Consider the following 11,995-nt stretch of genomic DNA (forward strand, 5'->3'; position numbering starts at 1 on the left):
TTGGCGTTGTTAATTCTCTGACTCTCATTTCCATTTCCGTTTTTAATTTCTTCCATCCTCAATCCTCATCATCATGGCTACCATTTTCTTATTCTTTCTCATCATCCTTATCACTCTTCATTCTTCTTCTTCCTCCTTCAATAACAACAACCACTACCCCAACCCTTCTTCTTCTTCTCCAATATTAAGCAGCGCCACCGCACTTTCCCAGTACCACCAAGTGTTCTTCCTCAAGAACAACAAGAAAGATGATGATGATGGTGACATGATCAAGAAGAGGAGGAGGATCGTCAAAAGGATGAAGAAGAAGAGGAACAAGAACAAGAACTCATTAAGTAGCAGTAGCAGCAGCAGCAGCAGCAGCAGAGCATTCTCTGTAATGCTACCAAAGGGATTCGTGCCGCCGTCGGGTTCGTCGCCGTGCCACAACGATCAGCCTAACTCCGCCTACTCCTCCTTCCACTGCCATCTCACCTCACAACGCCCTTGAAATTCAATGCAAACAAGGTTTAATTTTGATCTCACCTTTCTTTATAAATATCTACCTTTTTCTGTAATAGGAGCCAGGATGCACAACACCAACCATAACAATGCCCCCACTTTTCTTTTTCTTTTTAGCTAAGCTGCTTATTGTAACACCAATTATTCATCAAATTAACTTTCTTGCTTTTTGATTTTCTGTTATATAACTGACCATATATCCTTAAAGTATCTATGTTACGTTGAGGTATCATGTGAGCTTGCATTATTTCTTCTCTCTTCGTCGGGGAAACCAAAAATATATAATAATAATACAAAAACGATAAACCAATCGTGGCGTTTACTTTGTTCTTGTTCATGCATGCATAACGCCATTGAAATGCACAACTACTATTTTTATTACACGTACACCTTGGTTTTCAACAAACTAAATTCATCATTAATTTGAAAAAAATAAAATAAAATAAAACGTTTTGTTTCAATATGAGTAGGGAGCCATGCATGCTATGTTCATTGCCCAATGCAAGAATGTTAATATAATATTATTATTCTTATTTGTGGAGCCACATCATGTCGTGATGAATAATGTTGAATTAACTTTCTTCCAATCAAGCATATTCTCAATCAATTAAAGAAAGGAAAAGGTTATTTACACATTTCAAACAAAACAAAAGGTTTATTTTAATTTTTTTTCACTCACAACTATTCACATAAAAATAATTAAAATTCTTATTTATTTTTTAATTAATAAATTACTTAATGTAATACATTTCTATTTTGAATATTATTTCATATATATATAACCCACTATTCAAATAAGCTTCTCTTCTTTCTTCAGTATAGAAAGGGAAGAGTAAGGGGTACGTAAAATCGAGATTTGAAAACTTTTCCTCATTTTAAGGCCTAAGCTGCTATACTTTAGGATCACGGAACCTTTCACTATTTAATTTAATTAAGAAGCAAAATCTTCTCATCATAAGCATTTTCTATTATTCTTTTCACCACCCAACATCATAATAATTAATCGCCAATAACTACAAAATGGCAGAAGGAAGGGAACATTCTATTGACATGTAACACCCTGTCAGCTTTTCTCTCTATATATTAATAAAATAATTGGTCTTCCCTTTTTCTTTTTTTCTTTTTCTTAATTTTTTTTACCATTGTCGAAAAAAAAAAAAACACGCGCCTATTAAACTCCTATATGCAATAAGTGAAAACTTAGGTGTAGTACATTTTACGTGACTGATTTAACTAAATTTTTATTTAATAATTTTCAGATATCAACTTCACATGAAGTCGATTTCACCTAACGATAGTTATGCTTATTTTATATCATAAAATAGTTAAATTGGACGATGATAATCTTTTAAAAGGTTTTCATATTGCATTCCTTTAAAGTGAACATTGAAAAATAAATTAGTTTAATTAACATTTAATTATTATTGGACAATTAGATTTGATCTAATTTAATTCTATTCCACTCAATCAAATAATAGAAAAAAAAAAAAAAGAATTAGGAATGAAATTGGTGTAGGATGTAAAAGTATATATGTACATAAAAATGTGGTATGTGTTTGTTTTAGAATGGGAAGAATATAATCAATGATTGGATTGATCCCACATGGTGAGAAGATACTTCTGGCACTTGCTGCAACAGGTGGCATTAACATACAAGAAACCAGGGTGTGCCCTTTTGGTCCTTGGTGAAGTGGACAAAACGCTCCCATGGCGCTTATTCTTGAGGTTGTGTCTGAACTCCAGTGCCAGCTGCTCAAACACTTCAACCTCAAACATGTTGATGCTAACGTTGGGCTTCATCTTATCCCTCACAAATGCAAAAGCCAATTGATCTCTTGGGTTGAATGCCTCCAACTCGTTGAACATTAGGCAAGAGAATAGGTTACTTCCCACTCCATGCCTCCTAAGGATCACAGCACTATCTGGCACATCTGTCCAAAACATAACACAATCTCATGCATCTTAATTAATTATTCTTTCTCTATTTACCTCTCATCGCTGCCCCCAAAGCAAAGAAGACGAACTTTGGGACCACATTTCACGGAGTAGCCGTGATTACTTTTTGGTGATCTACTTTTTTTTACTATTATTTAATGAAATTCATGGGAAGTACCTTCCCCTATTGAAGCCATTCCAATCCTAACGGCGGCATAAATTGAATGTAACTTGCAAAAGTCAAATGTTATAGTTTATGTACATATAGACTTAAATGATTGGATTGGATTATACTTACCAAGCAAGTAACCATCATGGTAATTATTTTTTGAAATTTCAAAGTTACCTGAAGCATATGGGAGCTTGGATGGGGACCATGGTTGGAGTCCATGTTCACAGTAGGTCTCCATTTGGTGCTTCAAGGCGTTAATATCCCACCATTTCTTCCATCGGGCAGTTGCCATTGCTTCTTCCATGGTGTGAAGAAAAAAAGGATGTTTTGATATAGCCATGTCCACATTCTGAGATATAACAAGCGAATGAATCAACAGCAAAGGATCAACCACAAGCTGCAACTTTGCATCCACCCAAATGCTGAATTTCGAATTCGGGAACAGTCTATGGACTAAGTATTTTGGTATGATCCCATTCATTGCTGGGCTCTCATACAACTCCTCCTTGGCAACCTTAACAATCCTCCACACACCTATCTTATGCTCTCTTGATTCCCTCCCTATCATTCCATGATCTTCAAGCCCCTTCATTGTTACCTCATCTATAAACATGAAGAAACACACTTCTTCCACTGTTTTCCCACCAATTCCCTTCGGTTGCCGTATCTTGTCATGGTCATTGAAGATTGCTGAAACTACTACTACACCTTCACACTTCTCCATCGCAATTCGATCTAAATCAAGCCTCAAAGTGCATCATAATTCACATGATTTATGACAATAAGCATACTATTATCAAACATCAAATCATGAAAATTTCGGAACTCACCGGAATCACTGATTGGAAATTTCTTGAGAAATCCGCAGGGTACTTGAGTGTTATCAATTTGATGATCGAAATAAGAGAACCTCGCCTTGGTGCTCAAGTTCCCACCAAAACTCTCTGCATTCCCCTGCATGTAGCGCAGAGCACTCGACTCCTCAGCTGACGAAGAGTCCTTGATCAAATTCTTGATCTCCTTCACAACATCCATGTAATCTGAATCCGATAACCACAATCCATTAGTGGAAATTCTTCAGCTTTATCACAACAACAACACAAATTCAGCATTTTCTATATTTTTGGGAGAGAATCAAACAGAACAGAGGAATTGACGCAGAGCACCTGAAAAGAAAATAGGAGAAGTGCATGTAGAACGTGTGGTTGAGACAGCATACTTGTGCTCTCCATAGGAGGAAGGGTAAGAGAAGAGACGATCCTGAATTGGATCCAAAGGGGAAGATCTGAATAAGCATTTGGATTGAGAGAGAATGGTGTAGAGAGCGAGGAAAAGAGTTGTGAAGAGGTATAACAGAGAAAAACAGAGGAGCTTGGATTGGAAGATTAGAGGTTTGGTAGTGGTAATCAGCTTCCCCATAAACTCTGTTTTATTATTTTTCTGTTTAATGGCATTCTTAGTTTTGCTCTTCCTCAGAAAAAAGAGGGCATTGATGATGAGTGAACACCAATTTGTTCATATGTGTAATGTGTGCCTAGAAAAAGGACGGTTTTTGGGCCCTGCATAAAAGTGGGGGTATTCTCGCAAGTTAGTTCGAAAGCAACAAAACCTGAATCGGTCAAGATTAGATAAAGACAAATATATAATATTTAAAACAAGGTTTAGGTTAGGCGGCGCTATTAAGATCTTAATTAAATTTAAGAACAAGTTGATTGCATGGTGTCATTATCAACGTTGGTATTCCTTTATCGTATTTTGTTATTTGGTAGAATATGTATGTATTGTAAAGATGAGTTTTTTTCCTTAATCAATGGGCCATTAGCTATAGAATTCATGAATATTTTACTTTATTAAACAAATCAATGATTCCCTTTCATAGTTGTCGTTGATTCTTAATTATTGTTATTTCAATAATACCTACCCTGAAAGTTGTTAATAATAATTGAACGCATGAAAATATATGTATGTAGTATTTTATTAAAATAAATAAATACAGCACTTTGATATTAATACAGATTGATTTAGAGTTTACATAATAAAGCATATATAGTAGGTGAAATGTTTGTAGTGCAGATTATTTAGGGTAATGGTGGGATTTGATTATGGCGTGGTGAAGTCGTTTGACTTTTTGTTGAAAGTCGTCGAAATCTTGAGAGGGTGAAGCCTCCAGAAAACGTGGGACATATAGTAGATCAAAATGCACATGAGGGTCAATTACTTGAACGTATTGGTCCCAAGAGGCTAGAGCGTCATCCCTTTTGCCCAGCATTTCCTGTATCATTGCCTGTGAAAACAGAGCGAGTCAGAAACAGCAGAGCATGATTATTGAGAGATGTACGTACGGTACGTACCTTGTATAGTGGGCGCCGTGCATCTTTAAGAAACTCATCTTCCAAGCACGTACATTTCAAGGCCTCTTCAAACTTCCCCTACCATCATGTATATATAAAATTTACAAGTATATCTTAGGTAATTAATGACTTTTTTGAATAACATGAATAATAGGTTTTAAAATTGGCTCAATTCAACTAAAACACACTACATCTTAAATTATTCACTTAAATCTTAACATTAAGATAATTATTCATACACCTAATGAAATGAATATCCAATATATTCATTATTCATATTATTTAATATTTTCATTTTCTATTTATACTCTTCCAAAACTTAATTATTAATACTTTCTTTCATGAACCTTTCATTTTCTTGTTCCATTCAAATAAATACCTTGTAAATCAGCATTTCAACCAGTAGCATTTCGAACTCGTAAGCTTCGTGTGATTTATTTACATCATTCGCTCCTTTGATTGCTCTTGTAAGTATTTCCACTGCCGAATCTTCTCTGCCACTCATTTCCAGCTTCGCCACCGTTTTCTTCAAATTCAATATATACAGTTAGAAAAGAAATTAAGAAAGAAAGAAAGAAAGAGTTGATTGAAGAAGGTGTGAAACCTGAAGCATGACTAAATCGGGATGTTCTCGTTCAAGTAAAGTCTCTAGAAGCTTCTCAGCTTTGTCAAGTGTTTCTGGATTCGCTTTAGCCGCTTTGAAATCCTCCAATCTCTGCCGTGCTAGCGCTCCACTATGTACAATATCCGCAGCCAAGTAGCTCCTTACGTCATCATCGTTTGTGGGCCTGGGCCTGGGCCTGGGCCCGATGGGCCTTCTCTTTCTCTTTATGATATACCAAATCCATAGGGACACACACCCAAGGATCACATACAGTGTAGCTGTCCTCCCATCTATCTCATACTTTGATGTCATGCAATTCCTCACACATTCGCTCAAACTTTGAGCAAACCAAAAATTAGAAAATTTTTCTACTACTTGCTTCATCATTACACTCCATAGTAATTCCATGTGAAATCAACTTTCATGTTTTCTCAGTGTGTGTGTGTGTGTATATATTATGCTTCTCAAATGCTATCAATTAAGCATATGATTCTAGTCTTGGAAGGCATGCAAAGAAATGTATATACCTTTTTCTCAGATATATTTTCCTTTCTCCAAGCAAAGATCTATATTCGAAATGAAAAGATACCCTAAGCACTAGGATGGACGAATATACGAATGCAGAAATAACTCAACCTTTCTCATGGGTGTGTTGTAATGTGGAAACCATTCTATCAGGAAATGTAAAGATTACTATAATTAGCCTAAAACATTATCAGTTTCTCAAGATGAAGGCTGGCAAGATTTAATCTGTTAATTCGTGACAATGTTTTCTAAGACAATATAAGCATCTATCAGATCTCTATAGTCCGTCTTGTGTACTTTAATTTCGAAGTTTATTTTTATATTAAAGTTAACATAAATTCAACTATTTTATATCATACATATGCTTTTTAGAATTTATAATTTAAAAGAATTATTATTAATTGAAGTATTATGATGTGTATCACATTCTTATAAGATATGACATATCATAGCAAGACTTAAGTAATTAAGAATACCTCACAAAATTATTTGAAAAAAAAGGATGATATAATGGTATACAGTTAAGAACTAGTTCTGCTCTCTCTGTATATATGACAAAAGATTTTACTTGAAACTCAGTATTTTTATCCCTGATTATCAATTTAAACTATATTGATTCCAGCTTCCTTTAACATATTTCCTCCCATAGTTTCAAGTGTAGCAGCATTAGTTTGATTCATTTCTTGCATTTTTATGGATAAGTCTAGGGGGCCAGCAATTTTATTGCATTTTGGCCAGCATGTAACCAGTAGAGAAAGATGAGCCATTGGATGAAATCTCACACCAATCTCACACCATCAAATCATCATTGATGGCTAGTTGATGGCTACTAATCACAAATGTTGCTGGCCCCTAGCATTGCTCCATTTTTATTAGATCTGAGATTCTTCCAACAATAACGTAAATGCGAGACATTTGGAGTGAATTTATAGGATGCTATGTATAAATGCTGCTTAGCACATTTTTCACACATTTTTCCAATTTAACATCATCTTAGACTTGGCAAGCAGAAAGCAATGTACACCATGCAGTTGCGTCAGTCCTTAATAAGCAACGAGAGATCCATAATGTTCAACTCGTGGTGAAAAGCCATATTTGCAAACCATGCTCTTAAAAATTTCCATCCCATCAATTACAAGCCCTCCATGGCTACAAGCACTGAGAACTGCCAAGAAAGTAACCTCATTTGGTCTAAACCCTTCACTCTCCATTCTGTTGAAAAGCTTAACAGCATTAGTTGGCTGGCCATGAATTCCATGACCTGAAATCATGGTTGTCCCTGCTTTTATGTCTTTACCCTTCATCCTCTCAAAAATGTCCGTAACCTTGTCTAGAAAGTCACATTTGGCATATGCATTAACAAGTGCTGTTCCAAGAACTGCATCCAGCTCTTGTTTTTCCTCTTCTATAAAACTAGTAATGTACCGTACTACTTTCATAGATTTGGAAGCAGAGCAACCCGACTAAGGTAGACAAATTAGGTTTAAGACTTTCAAGTCTCATTTGCTGCAGCAATCTCACTGCTTCTCCAAGCATCCCATTTCTTGCATACTTACCAATCAAACAGTTATACAATATCACATTCTTTTGGGCAACTCGATGCGCCAATAGATACGACCCATTCTTGCATAGAGATCAATCAATACAGCAAGAACATTCAAATTAGAACTAAGTCCAAATCGGATATAGTAACTATGGAGACACTTGCCTCTAAGAAAATCCCGCATGTCAATGCAGTTGCAACACTGTCTTGGACCTCGCAGCAACGCATCTTCCGAAACAAATGAAAGGTCAGCTTAGGTTGAGAAGCAAGAAGGTGGCCAGCCATCAAAGTGTTCCATGAGACCAAGTTATTTCATTGGGAAAATTCATCAAACAGATTGTGGGCATCTCCAAGTCTCCTGGAGACACAGCAGAAATGCCAAACAGATTGTGGGCTCTCCATTTGCAACTTCACTTTGTGGATTTCACAAGGTGTAATTTCAAGAATATTATATGCACACTATAATCTACTTATTATTATGTATATGTTTTAATTTTAATATATATTTTATACCAATAATCAATTCATAATTTTTAATATAAATGTAGCCTGAGTGAATTGATTTTAATATAAGCCTTCCACAAATATTATTATCCACTTGTTGACAAAGTTGGAAAGGTACTCCGCATAATTCATGTTTTTACATTATTGTAACAGTTGAATAATAGAAAACATATAATGGAATAATGACATACAGTTGAATATAATTGAGGTATGAATGGACAGTTAAGCTACTTTTTTGGAGATGAATCGGATACATGCAGCATAATAAGCTTAAGAATGATTATGATTTATGAAGTAGCACTTCACATGGTAGACTTATGTAACTTATATCTAATGGGACCCCAACCCCAACTTGTTATGATACTATTAATCAAATCTTAGTAAAGCCCAAATTACTGTCTGCATTCTCACATCACTTGTCTCCAGGAAGCAGGTTCAAATACAATGACACATACATATTCTTGATTTTCTGAGGGGATCATGTGCACCACGTTAGCTGATGTCAATGACCTACATCCATCTCTCTCACCTTTTCCCTCAGCTTTCATTCTTCCGCTTTAGGACAGAAGAAAATAGAAGACTCAAATATTGATATTAAAGTCTCCCTTTGAAAAAGAGATTTCTATGGTGGCCCTATGCTGATGTATATTTCGCCAAGGAATAAAGCATGACCGCCCCATTGTCCTCTTCTGGATAATTATAAATAACCCAACATAGCCTTATCTTTCTGTACTTTTTAATTACATTTTCATCATCAACTTTTTTACACTTTTGCATATTCAAGGTTTCCAAAGTGCCTGAAGGGAGAAGGAATAACAGTCCTACATCATCATCATTTTATTATATATGACCATCTTAAGAAATAAGAATGTACCTTAACCCAACTTCAAATGCATTCAGATTCATCAACTAACTTATTCGAATCAGGTGGAATATTGTGGGAAAGAAAGAAACCTCTTATTTTCCATATACAACATTTAATTTAAATATAAAATTTTGATTCATGTTAGATTACCACATTTAACTATATTATTCGTATACTAAAATTAAGTCACTGGAATCAAAAACATATATTGGAATACAAAATATTAATGAATAAACAGTAATTGTTTTTAATAATTTATACATTAATATTACAAGATTTCAACTTTGTAGAAATTAACGAGTGATTTGCATAACACTAATGGATTCCACCTTACTTACAAGATAGGAAGCTTTTCATAACCACCAATAGGATGACGCATATAAGATAGAGTAGGCTAGCCTCAATAATACTCTCTCATGCATTATAATGCAGAGAAAGATAGCCTTTACTCTTTCTCCTCAAGCTGTCACACATTTTTTTCTTCTTTAGACCAATGAATTTAAAATCAGCAAGTTTTATCAACGTATGGAAGCCTATGCTCTTTAAGAACAAAAATTTGGTTATATATTCCCACATCTTAGAACTATATATATGCAAAATTGTTATAGTTGTACCTGGCCTTGTAATGAATAAATAGAAATGAAGAATATGGCAAAGAAGTGAGATATAGAAAGAAAAGCGAGAATAAACTTTACATATAATGAGGAACGTAGAAGCTAAGATATATTTGGTATTTGAAACTAGAAATGATTCTGTTTGCAACATCATCTTGCATCGAACTGAAAGAATGAGGTGGCGTTTTTGTCCCTTTATGTACCTAAAAATAAGCTAAATTTCACATCACATTGCGGCCACATGGTAATGTTGCTAGAATAATGTGACTAATGGTGGGGTTAAGTGGATGAAAGAAATTAAAGTATAGCCACTTGAATTAAGATGTTTGGTAGTACTAATAATCTTCATCATCAATTCTCCCCCATCGAAATTGAACTCCTTTCTTTTGCTGCCCAATCTTTTAGAAAGCGTGTGCTTTCTATTTTCCTTACACAAAATAGCTAGCTAGGTTGCCTTTAATAGATAGAGTTCATGAAGTAGTATTTCAGATTCTGGAAAGCTCCTTTTGTTTTGAGAGACAGGTCACCTTTTCAGCCACTTGAATTACCGCATGATGCACTATAATTTTGTTCACACATAAAGGGCTGAAATCACCCAATACACAAACATCCAGCACATGAAGCTTTGATGGTATCCCTTGTGAACTACCTATACGTATGTACCACATCGAGTGAGATTCAGAAAGATGGATAGTTTTAATTAAAAGTATTTAATAAATTACAGCATATACCTTGGTGTGAGTGGCATGTGAGGCAAGGGAAAAGGAGGCGGAGGAAGAAGATGGTGATGAAGATGAAGATGTGGTTGCAAGAGCAGAGAAGCCTACATTGTAAGTCATAGACTCATCAGGTTGAAAGAGACCATAGTTTCTTTCAGAGGTAGGTCCAGGCTTCAAATCTTCGTTGAACAATGCAAACAAGTAAACCTCCAACCTCATCCTGGGATTCAAAGGTGTGCCTTCATTGGCCATTTGCCTCCTCAACAAGTTTCGATTATAAGTAGCGGCATTCTGCGGAGTTGCACCAGCTTCGTCTACATCACCCTTGGAAGGCCAACCGGTTTCAGAGACTCTGACCTCGATCCCCTTGAAGCCCATCTTGGCAATGGCGAAGTAAACGGCGTCCACCATTGCATAGAGCATGTTGTCGTAGCGAAGCTTGGTGTTGGGATCAACCATTCCCGAGTTGGGATTGAAGAGAACGTAGTCGAGTGGAATCTGATCGGGCTCGTCTTTGTATGCAAAGTATGGGTATGCATTGATCCAAAAGGGGGTCTTGGTTGTTGAGAGGAAGTTCAAGAACTGGTACATGATGGTAGATATTTCGGCCTTGAAGGTGCCGGCAGAAGGAGGGTAAGACTCATCCAGAACCGCCAGAGAACTGGGCGTGGAGACTTGGATGTTGGAGTAGCCAGCTTTGGTGAGAGCGTTGTGGATGTTGATGACTGCAGGGACAAGGTGCTGGATGAGAGTGGTGTCGTCGTCGGTGAAGACTTCGTTTCCAACCTGAATTCCGCTGATCTTTGTTTCCGGTAGGTACGGCAGTATGCGGGTGCTGACCCACTGAGACGCCGCTTGTGGATCATCCAGTTGGCTTAGGATCTCGTTCTCCACCGTCACGATTAAGTCCATGTTGGAATTTGCAAAAGACCTCAAAATGTCAGGGTTGGTGTCGTAGATTCTTGTCTTTGTGATCCTTAGGGTGGTCAACAGTGTTAGCACTTTCTCTGGCTCTGGTAGATTGTTTGCTACTTGCCCGTAGTTGATTCCGAATGATTCAACTCCAATATCTGCATGCATGGAATGGAACAAAATAAAGCAGAGGAACAAACATAGTAAATTAAATAAAAGCAGGGTATAGTATGTACCTGATGATGAAGAGAGAAAACATGCAACAAGAATAATAATATAGGTGATGCCTATTGTTGTTGTTGCCATTATACTAGTTGAGGGAGGGATGAGAGGAGATTATATTGTAGAATTCAAAAATGGCAGATATATATGATTATTTTGGAATTCCTTTCTTTTCTTGTTTGAATATTTTTGAAGGAGGTCAAATAATAAGTGGATATATAGCTTGCCTTAGCAGTATTGCCTGCCTTAACCCCTTCCACTTCTTTTTCAATTGCCTTCTCCCTTTAATTTCCTTATATATATATATACATGCATACACATATTCTTAATGAACAGTGTAATCTTTTGGACTAGGTTGTCTCTTTCCAACCATGCCAACTTTCCATTTTCATTATTTTGACCTCAATACCCCTCAACTCAACTCGCCAACTTTCTTCCATCAAAAGCAAACACAAATCCCCCACTAGTCGGTTAAATATTACAGGCAAGTCATCCATCGCAGTATCCCAATATTTGAGGTAAGGTCAA

General features: G+C 36.2%; 3 protein-coding genes and 1 pseudogene across 4 annotated transcripts; all 4 read right to left on the minus strand.

Annotated features, from left to right (window-relative positions):
- Nucleotides 1–2,016: 2,016 nt before the first annotated feature.
- LOC130956186 (alkaline ceramidase TOD1) lies at nt 2,017–4,138 on the minus strand. 2 transcript variants are annotated; one of them, XM_057883227.1, is made up of 4 exons: nt 3,775–4,138; nt 3,439–3,648; nt 2,783–3,343; nt 2,017–2,432 (listed from the first exon to the last, which is right to left on the minus strand). In XM_057883227.1, exons 1-4 carry the CDS (start codon nt 4,025–4,027, stop codon nt 2,083–2,085), a joined length of 1,374 nt encoding a protein of 457 aa, XP_057739210.1. In that variant the 5' UTR covers nt 4,028–4,138; the 3' UTR covers nt 2,017–2,082. The 2 variants fall into 2 exon arrangements, with proteins under 2 accessions (XP_057739210.1, XP_057739211.1); XM_057883228.1 differs by having other exon boundaries at nt 3,439–3,689; nt 3,775–3,915.
- A 412-nt stretch (nt 4,139–4,550) lies between these two features.
- Nucleotides 4,551–5,971, minus strand: LOC130956545 (uncharacterized). The gene is made up of 4 exons (XM_057883591.1): nt 5,564–5,971; nt 5,339–5,485; nt 4,960–5,037; nt 4,551–4,892 (listed from the first exon to the last, which is right to left on the minus strand). Exons 1-4 carry the CDS (start codon nt 5,969–5,971, stop codon nt 4,683–4,685), a joined length of 843 nt encoding a protein of 280 aa, XP_057739574.1. The 3' UTR covers nt 4,551–4,682.
- A 719-nt stretch (nt 5,972–6,690) lies between these two features.
- LOC130955327 (pentatricopeptide repeat-containing protein At1g26900, mitochondrial-like) lies at nt 6,691–8,033 on the minus strand (annotated as a pseudogene).
- A 1,307-nt stretch (nt 8,034–9,340) lies between these two features.
- LOC130954909 (glucan endo-1,3-beta-glucosidase 14) lies at nt 9,341–11,746 on the minus strand. Its single transcript, XM_057881680.1, has 3 exons — nt 11,482–11,746; nt 10,346–11,403; nt 9,341–10,263 (listed from the first exon to the last, which is right to left on the minus strand). The coding sequence occupies exons 1-3, from the start codon at nt 11,549–11,551 to the stop codon at nt 10,186–10,188; spliced, it is 1,206 nt and encodes a 401-aa protein (XP_057737663.1). The 5' UTR covers nt 11,552–11,746; the 3' UTR covers nt 9,341–10,185.
- Nucleotides 11,747–11,995: the final 249 nt, after the last annotated feature.

Source organism: Arachis stenosperma, chromosome 10 (assembly GCF_014773155.1).
Source record: "Arachis stenosperma cultivar V10309 chromosome 10, arast.V10309.gnm1.PFL2, whole genome shotgun sequence".
Classification (NCBI taxonomy): Eukaryota; Viridiplantae; Streptophyta; class Magnoliopsida; order Fabales; family Fabaceae; genus Arachis; species Arachis stenosperma.

Coding starts and splice junctions, on each gene's coding strand:
- LOC130956186 (XM_057883227.1), bottom strand. CDS start 4,027: ATGGGGAAGCTGATTACCACTACCAAACCTCTAATCTTCCAATCCAAG. Junction 3,649..3,774: donor TTCTCCTATTTTCTTTTCAG/GTGCTCTGCGTC, acceptor TATCGGATTCAG/ATTACATGGATGTTGTGAAG. Junction 3,344..3,438: donor ATTTCCAATCAGTGATTCCG/GTGAGTTCCGAA, acceptor GGCTTGATTTAG/ATCGAATTGCGATGGAGAAG.
- LOC130956545 (XM_057883591.1), bottom strand. CDS start 5,971: ATGGAATTACTATGGAGTGTAATGATGAAGCAAGTAGTAGAAAAATTT. Junction 5,486..5,563: donor CCGATTTAGTCATGCTTCAG/GTTTCACACCTT, acceptor TTGAATTTGAAG/AAAACGGTGGCGAAGCTGGA. Junction 4,893..4,959: donor CACGGCGCCCACTATACAAG/GTACGTACCGTA, acceptor CTGTTTTCACAG/GCAATGATACAGGAAATGCT.
- LOC130954909 (XM_057881680.1), bottom strand. CDS start 11,551: ATGGCAACAACAACAATAGGCATCACCTATATTATTATTCTTGTTGCA. Junction 11,404..11,481: donor TTTTCTCTCTTCATCATCAG/GTACATACTATA, acceptor CCATGCATGCAG/ATATTGGAGTTGAATCATTC. Junction 10,264..10,345: donor CACATGCCACTCACACCAAG/GTATATGCTGTA, acceptor ACATACGTATAG/GTAGTTCACAAGGGATACCA.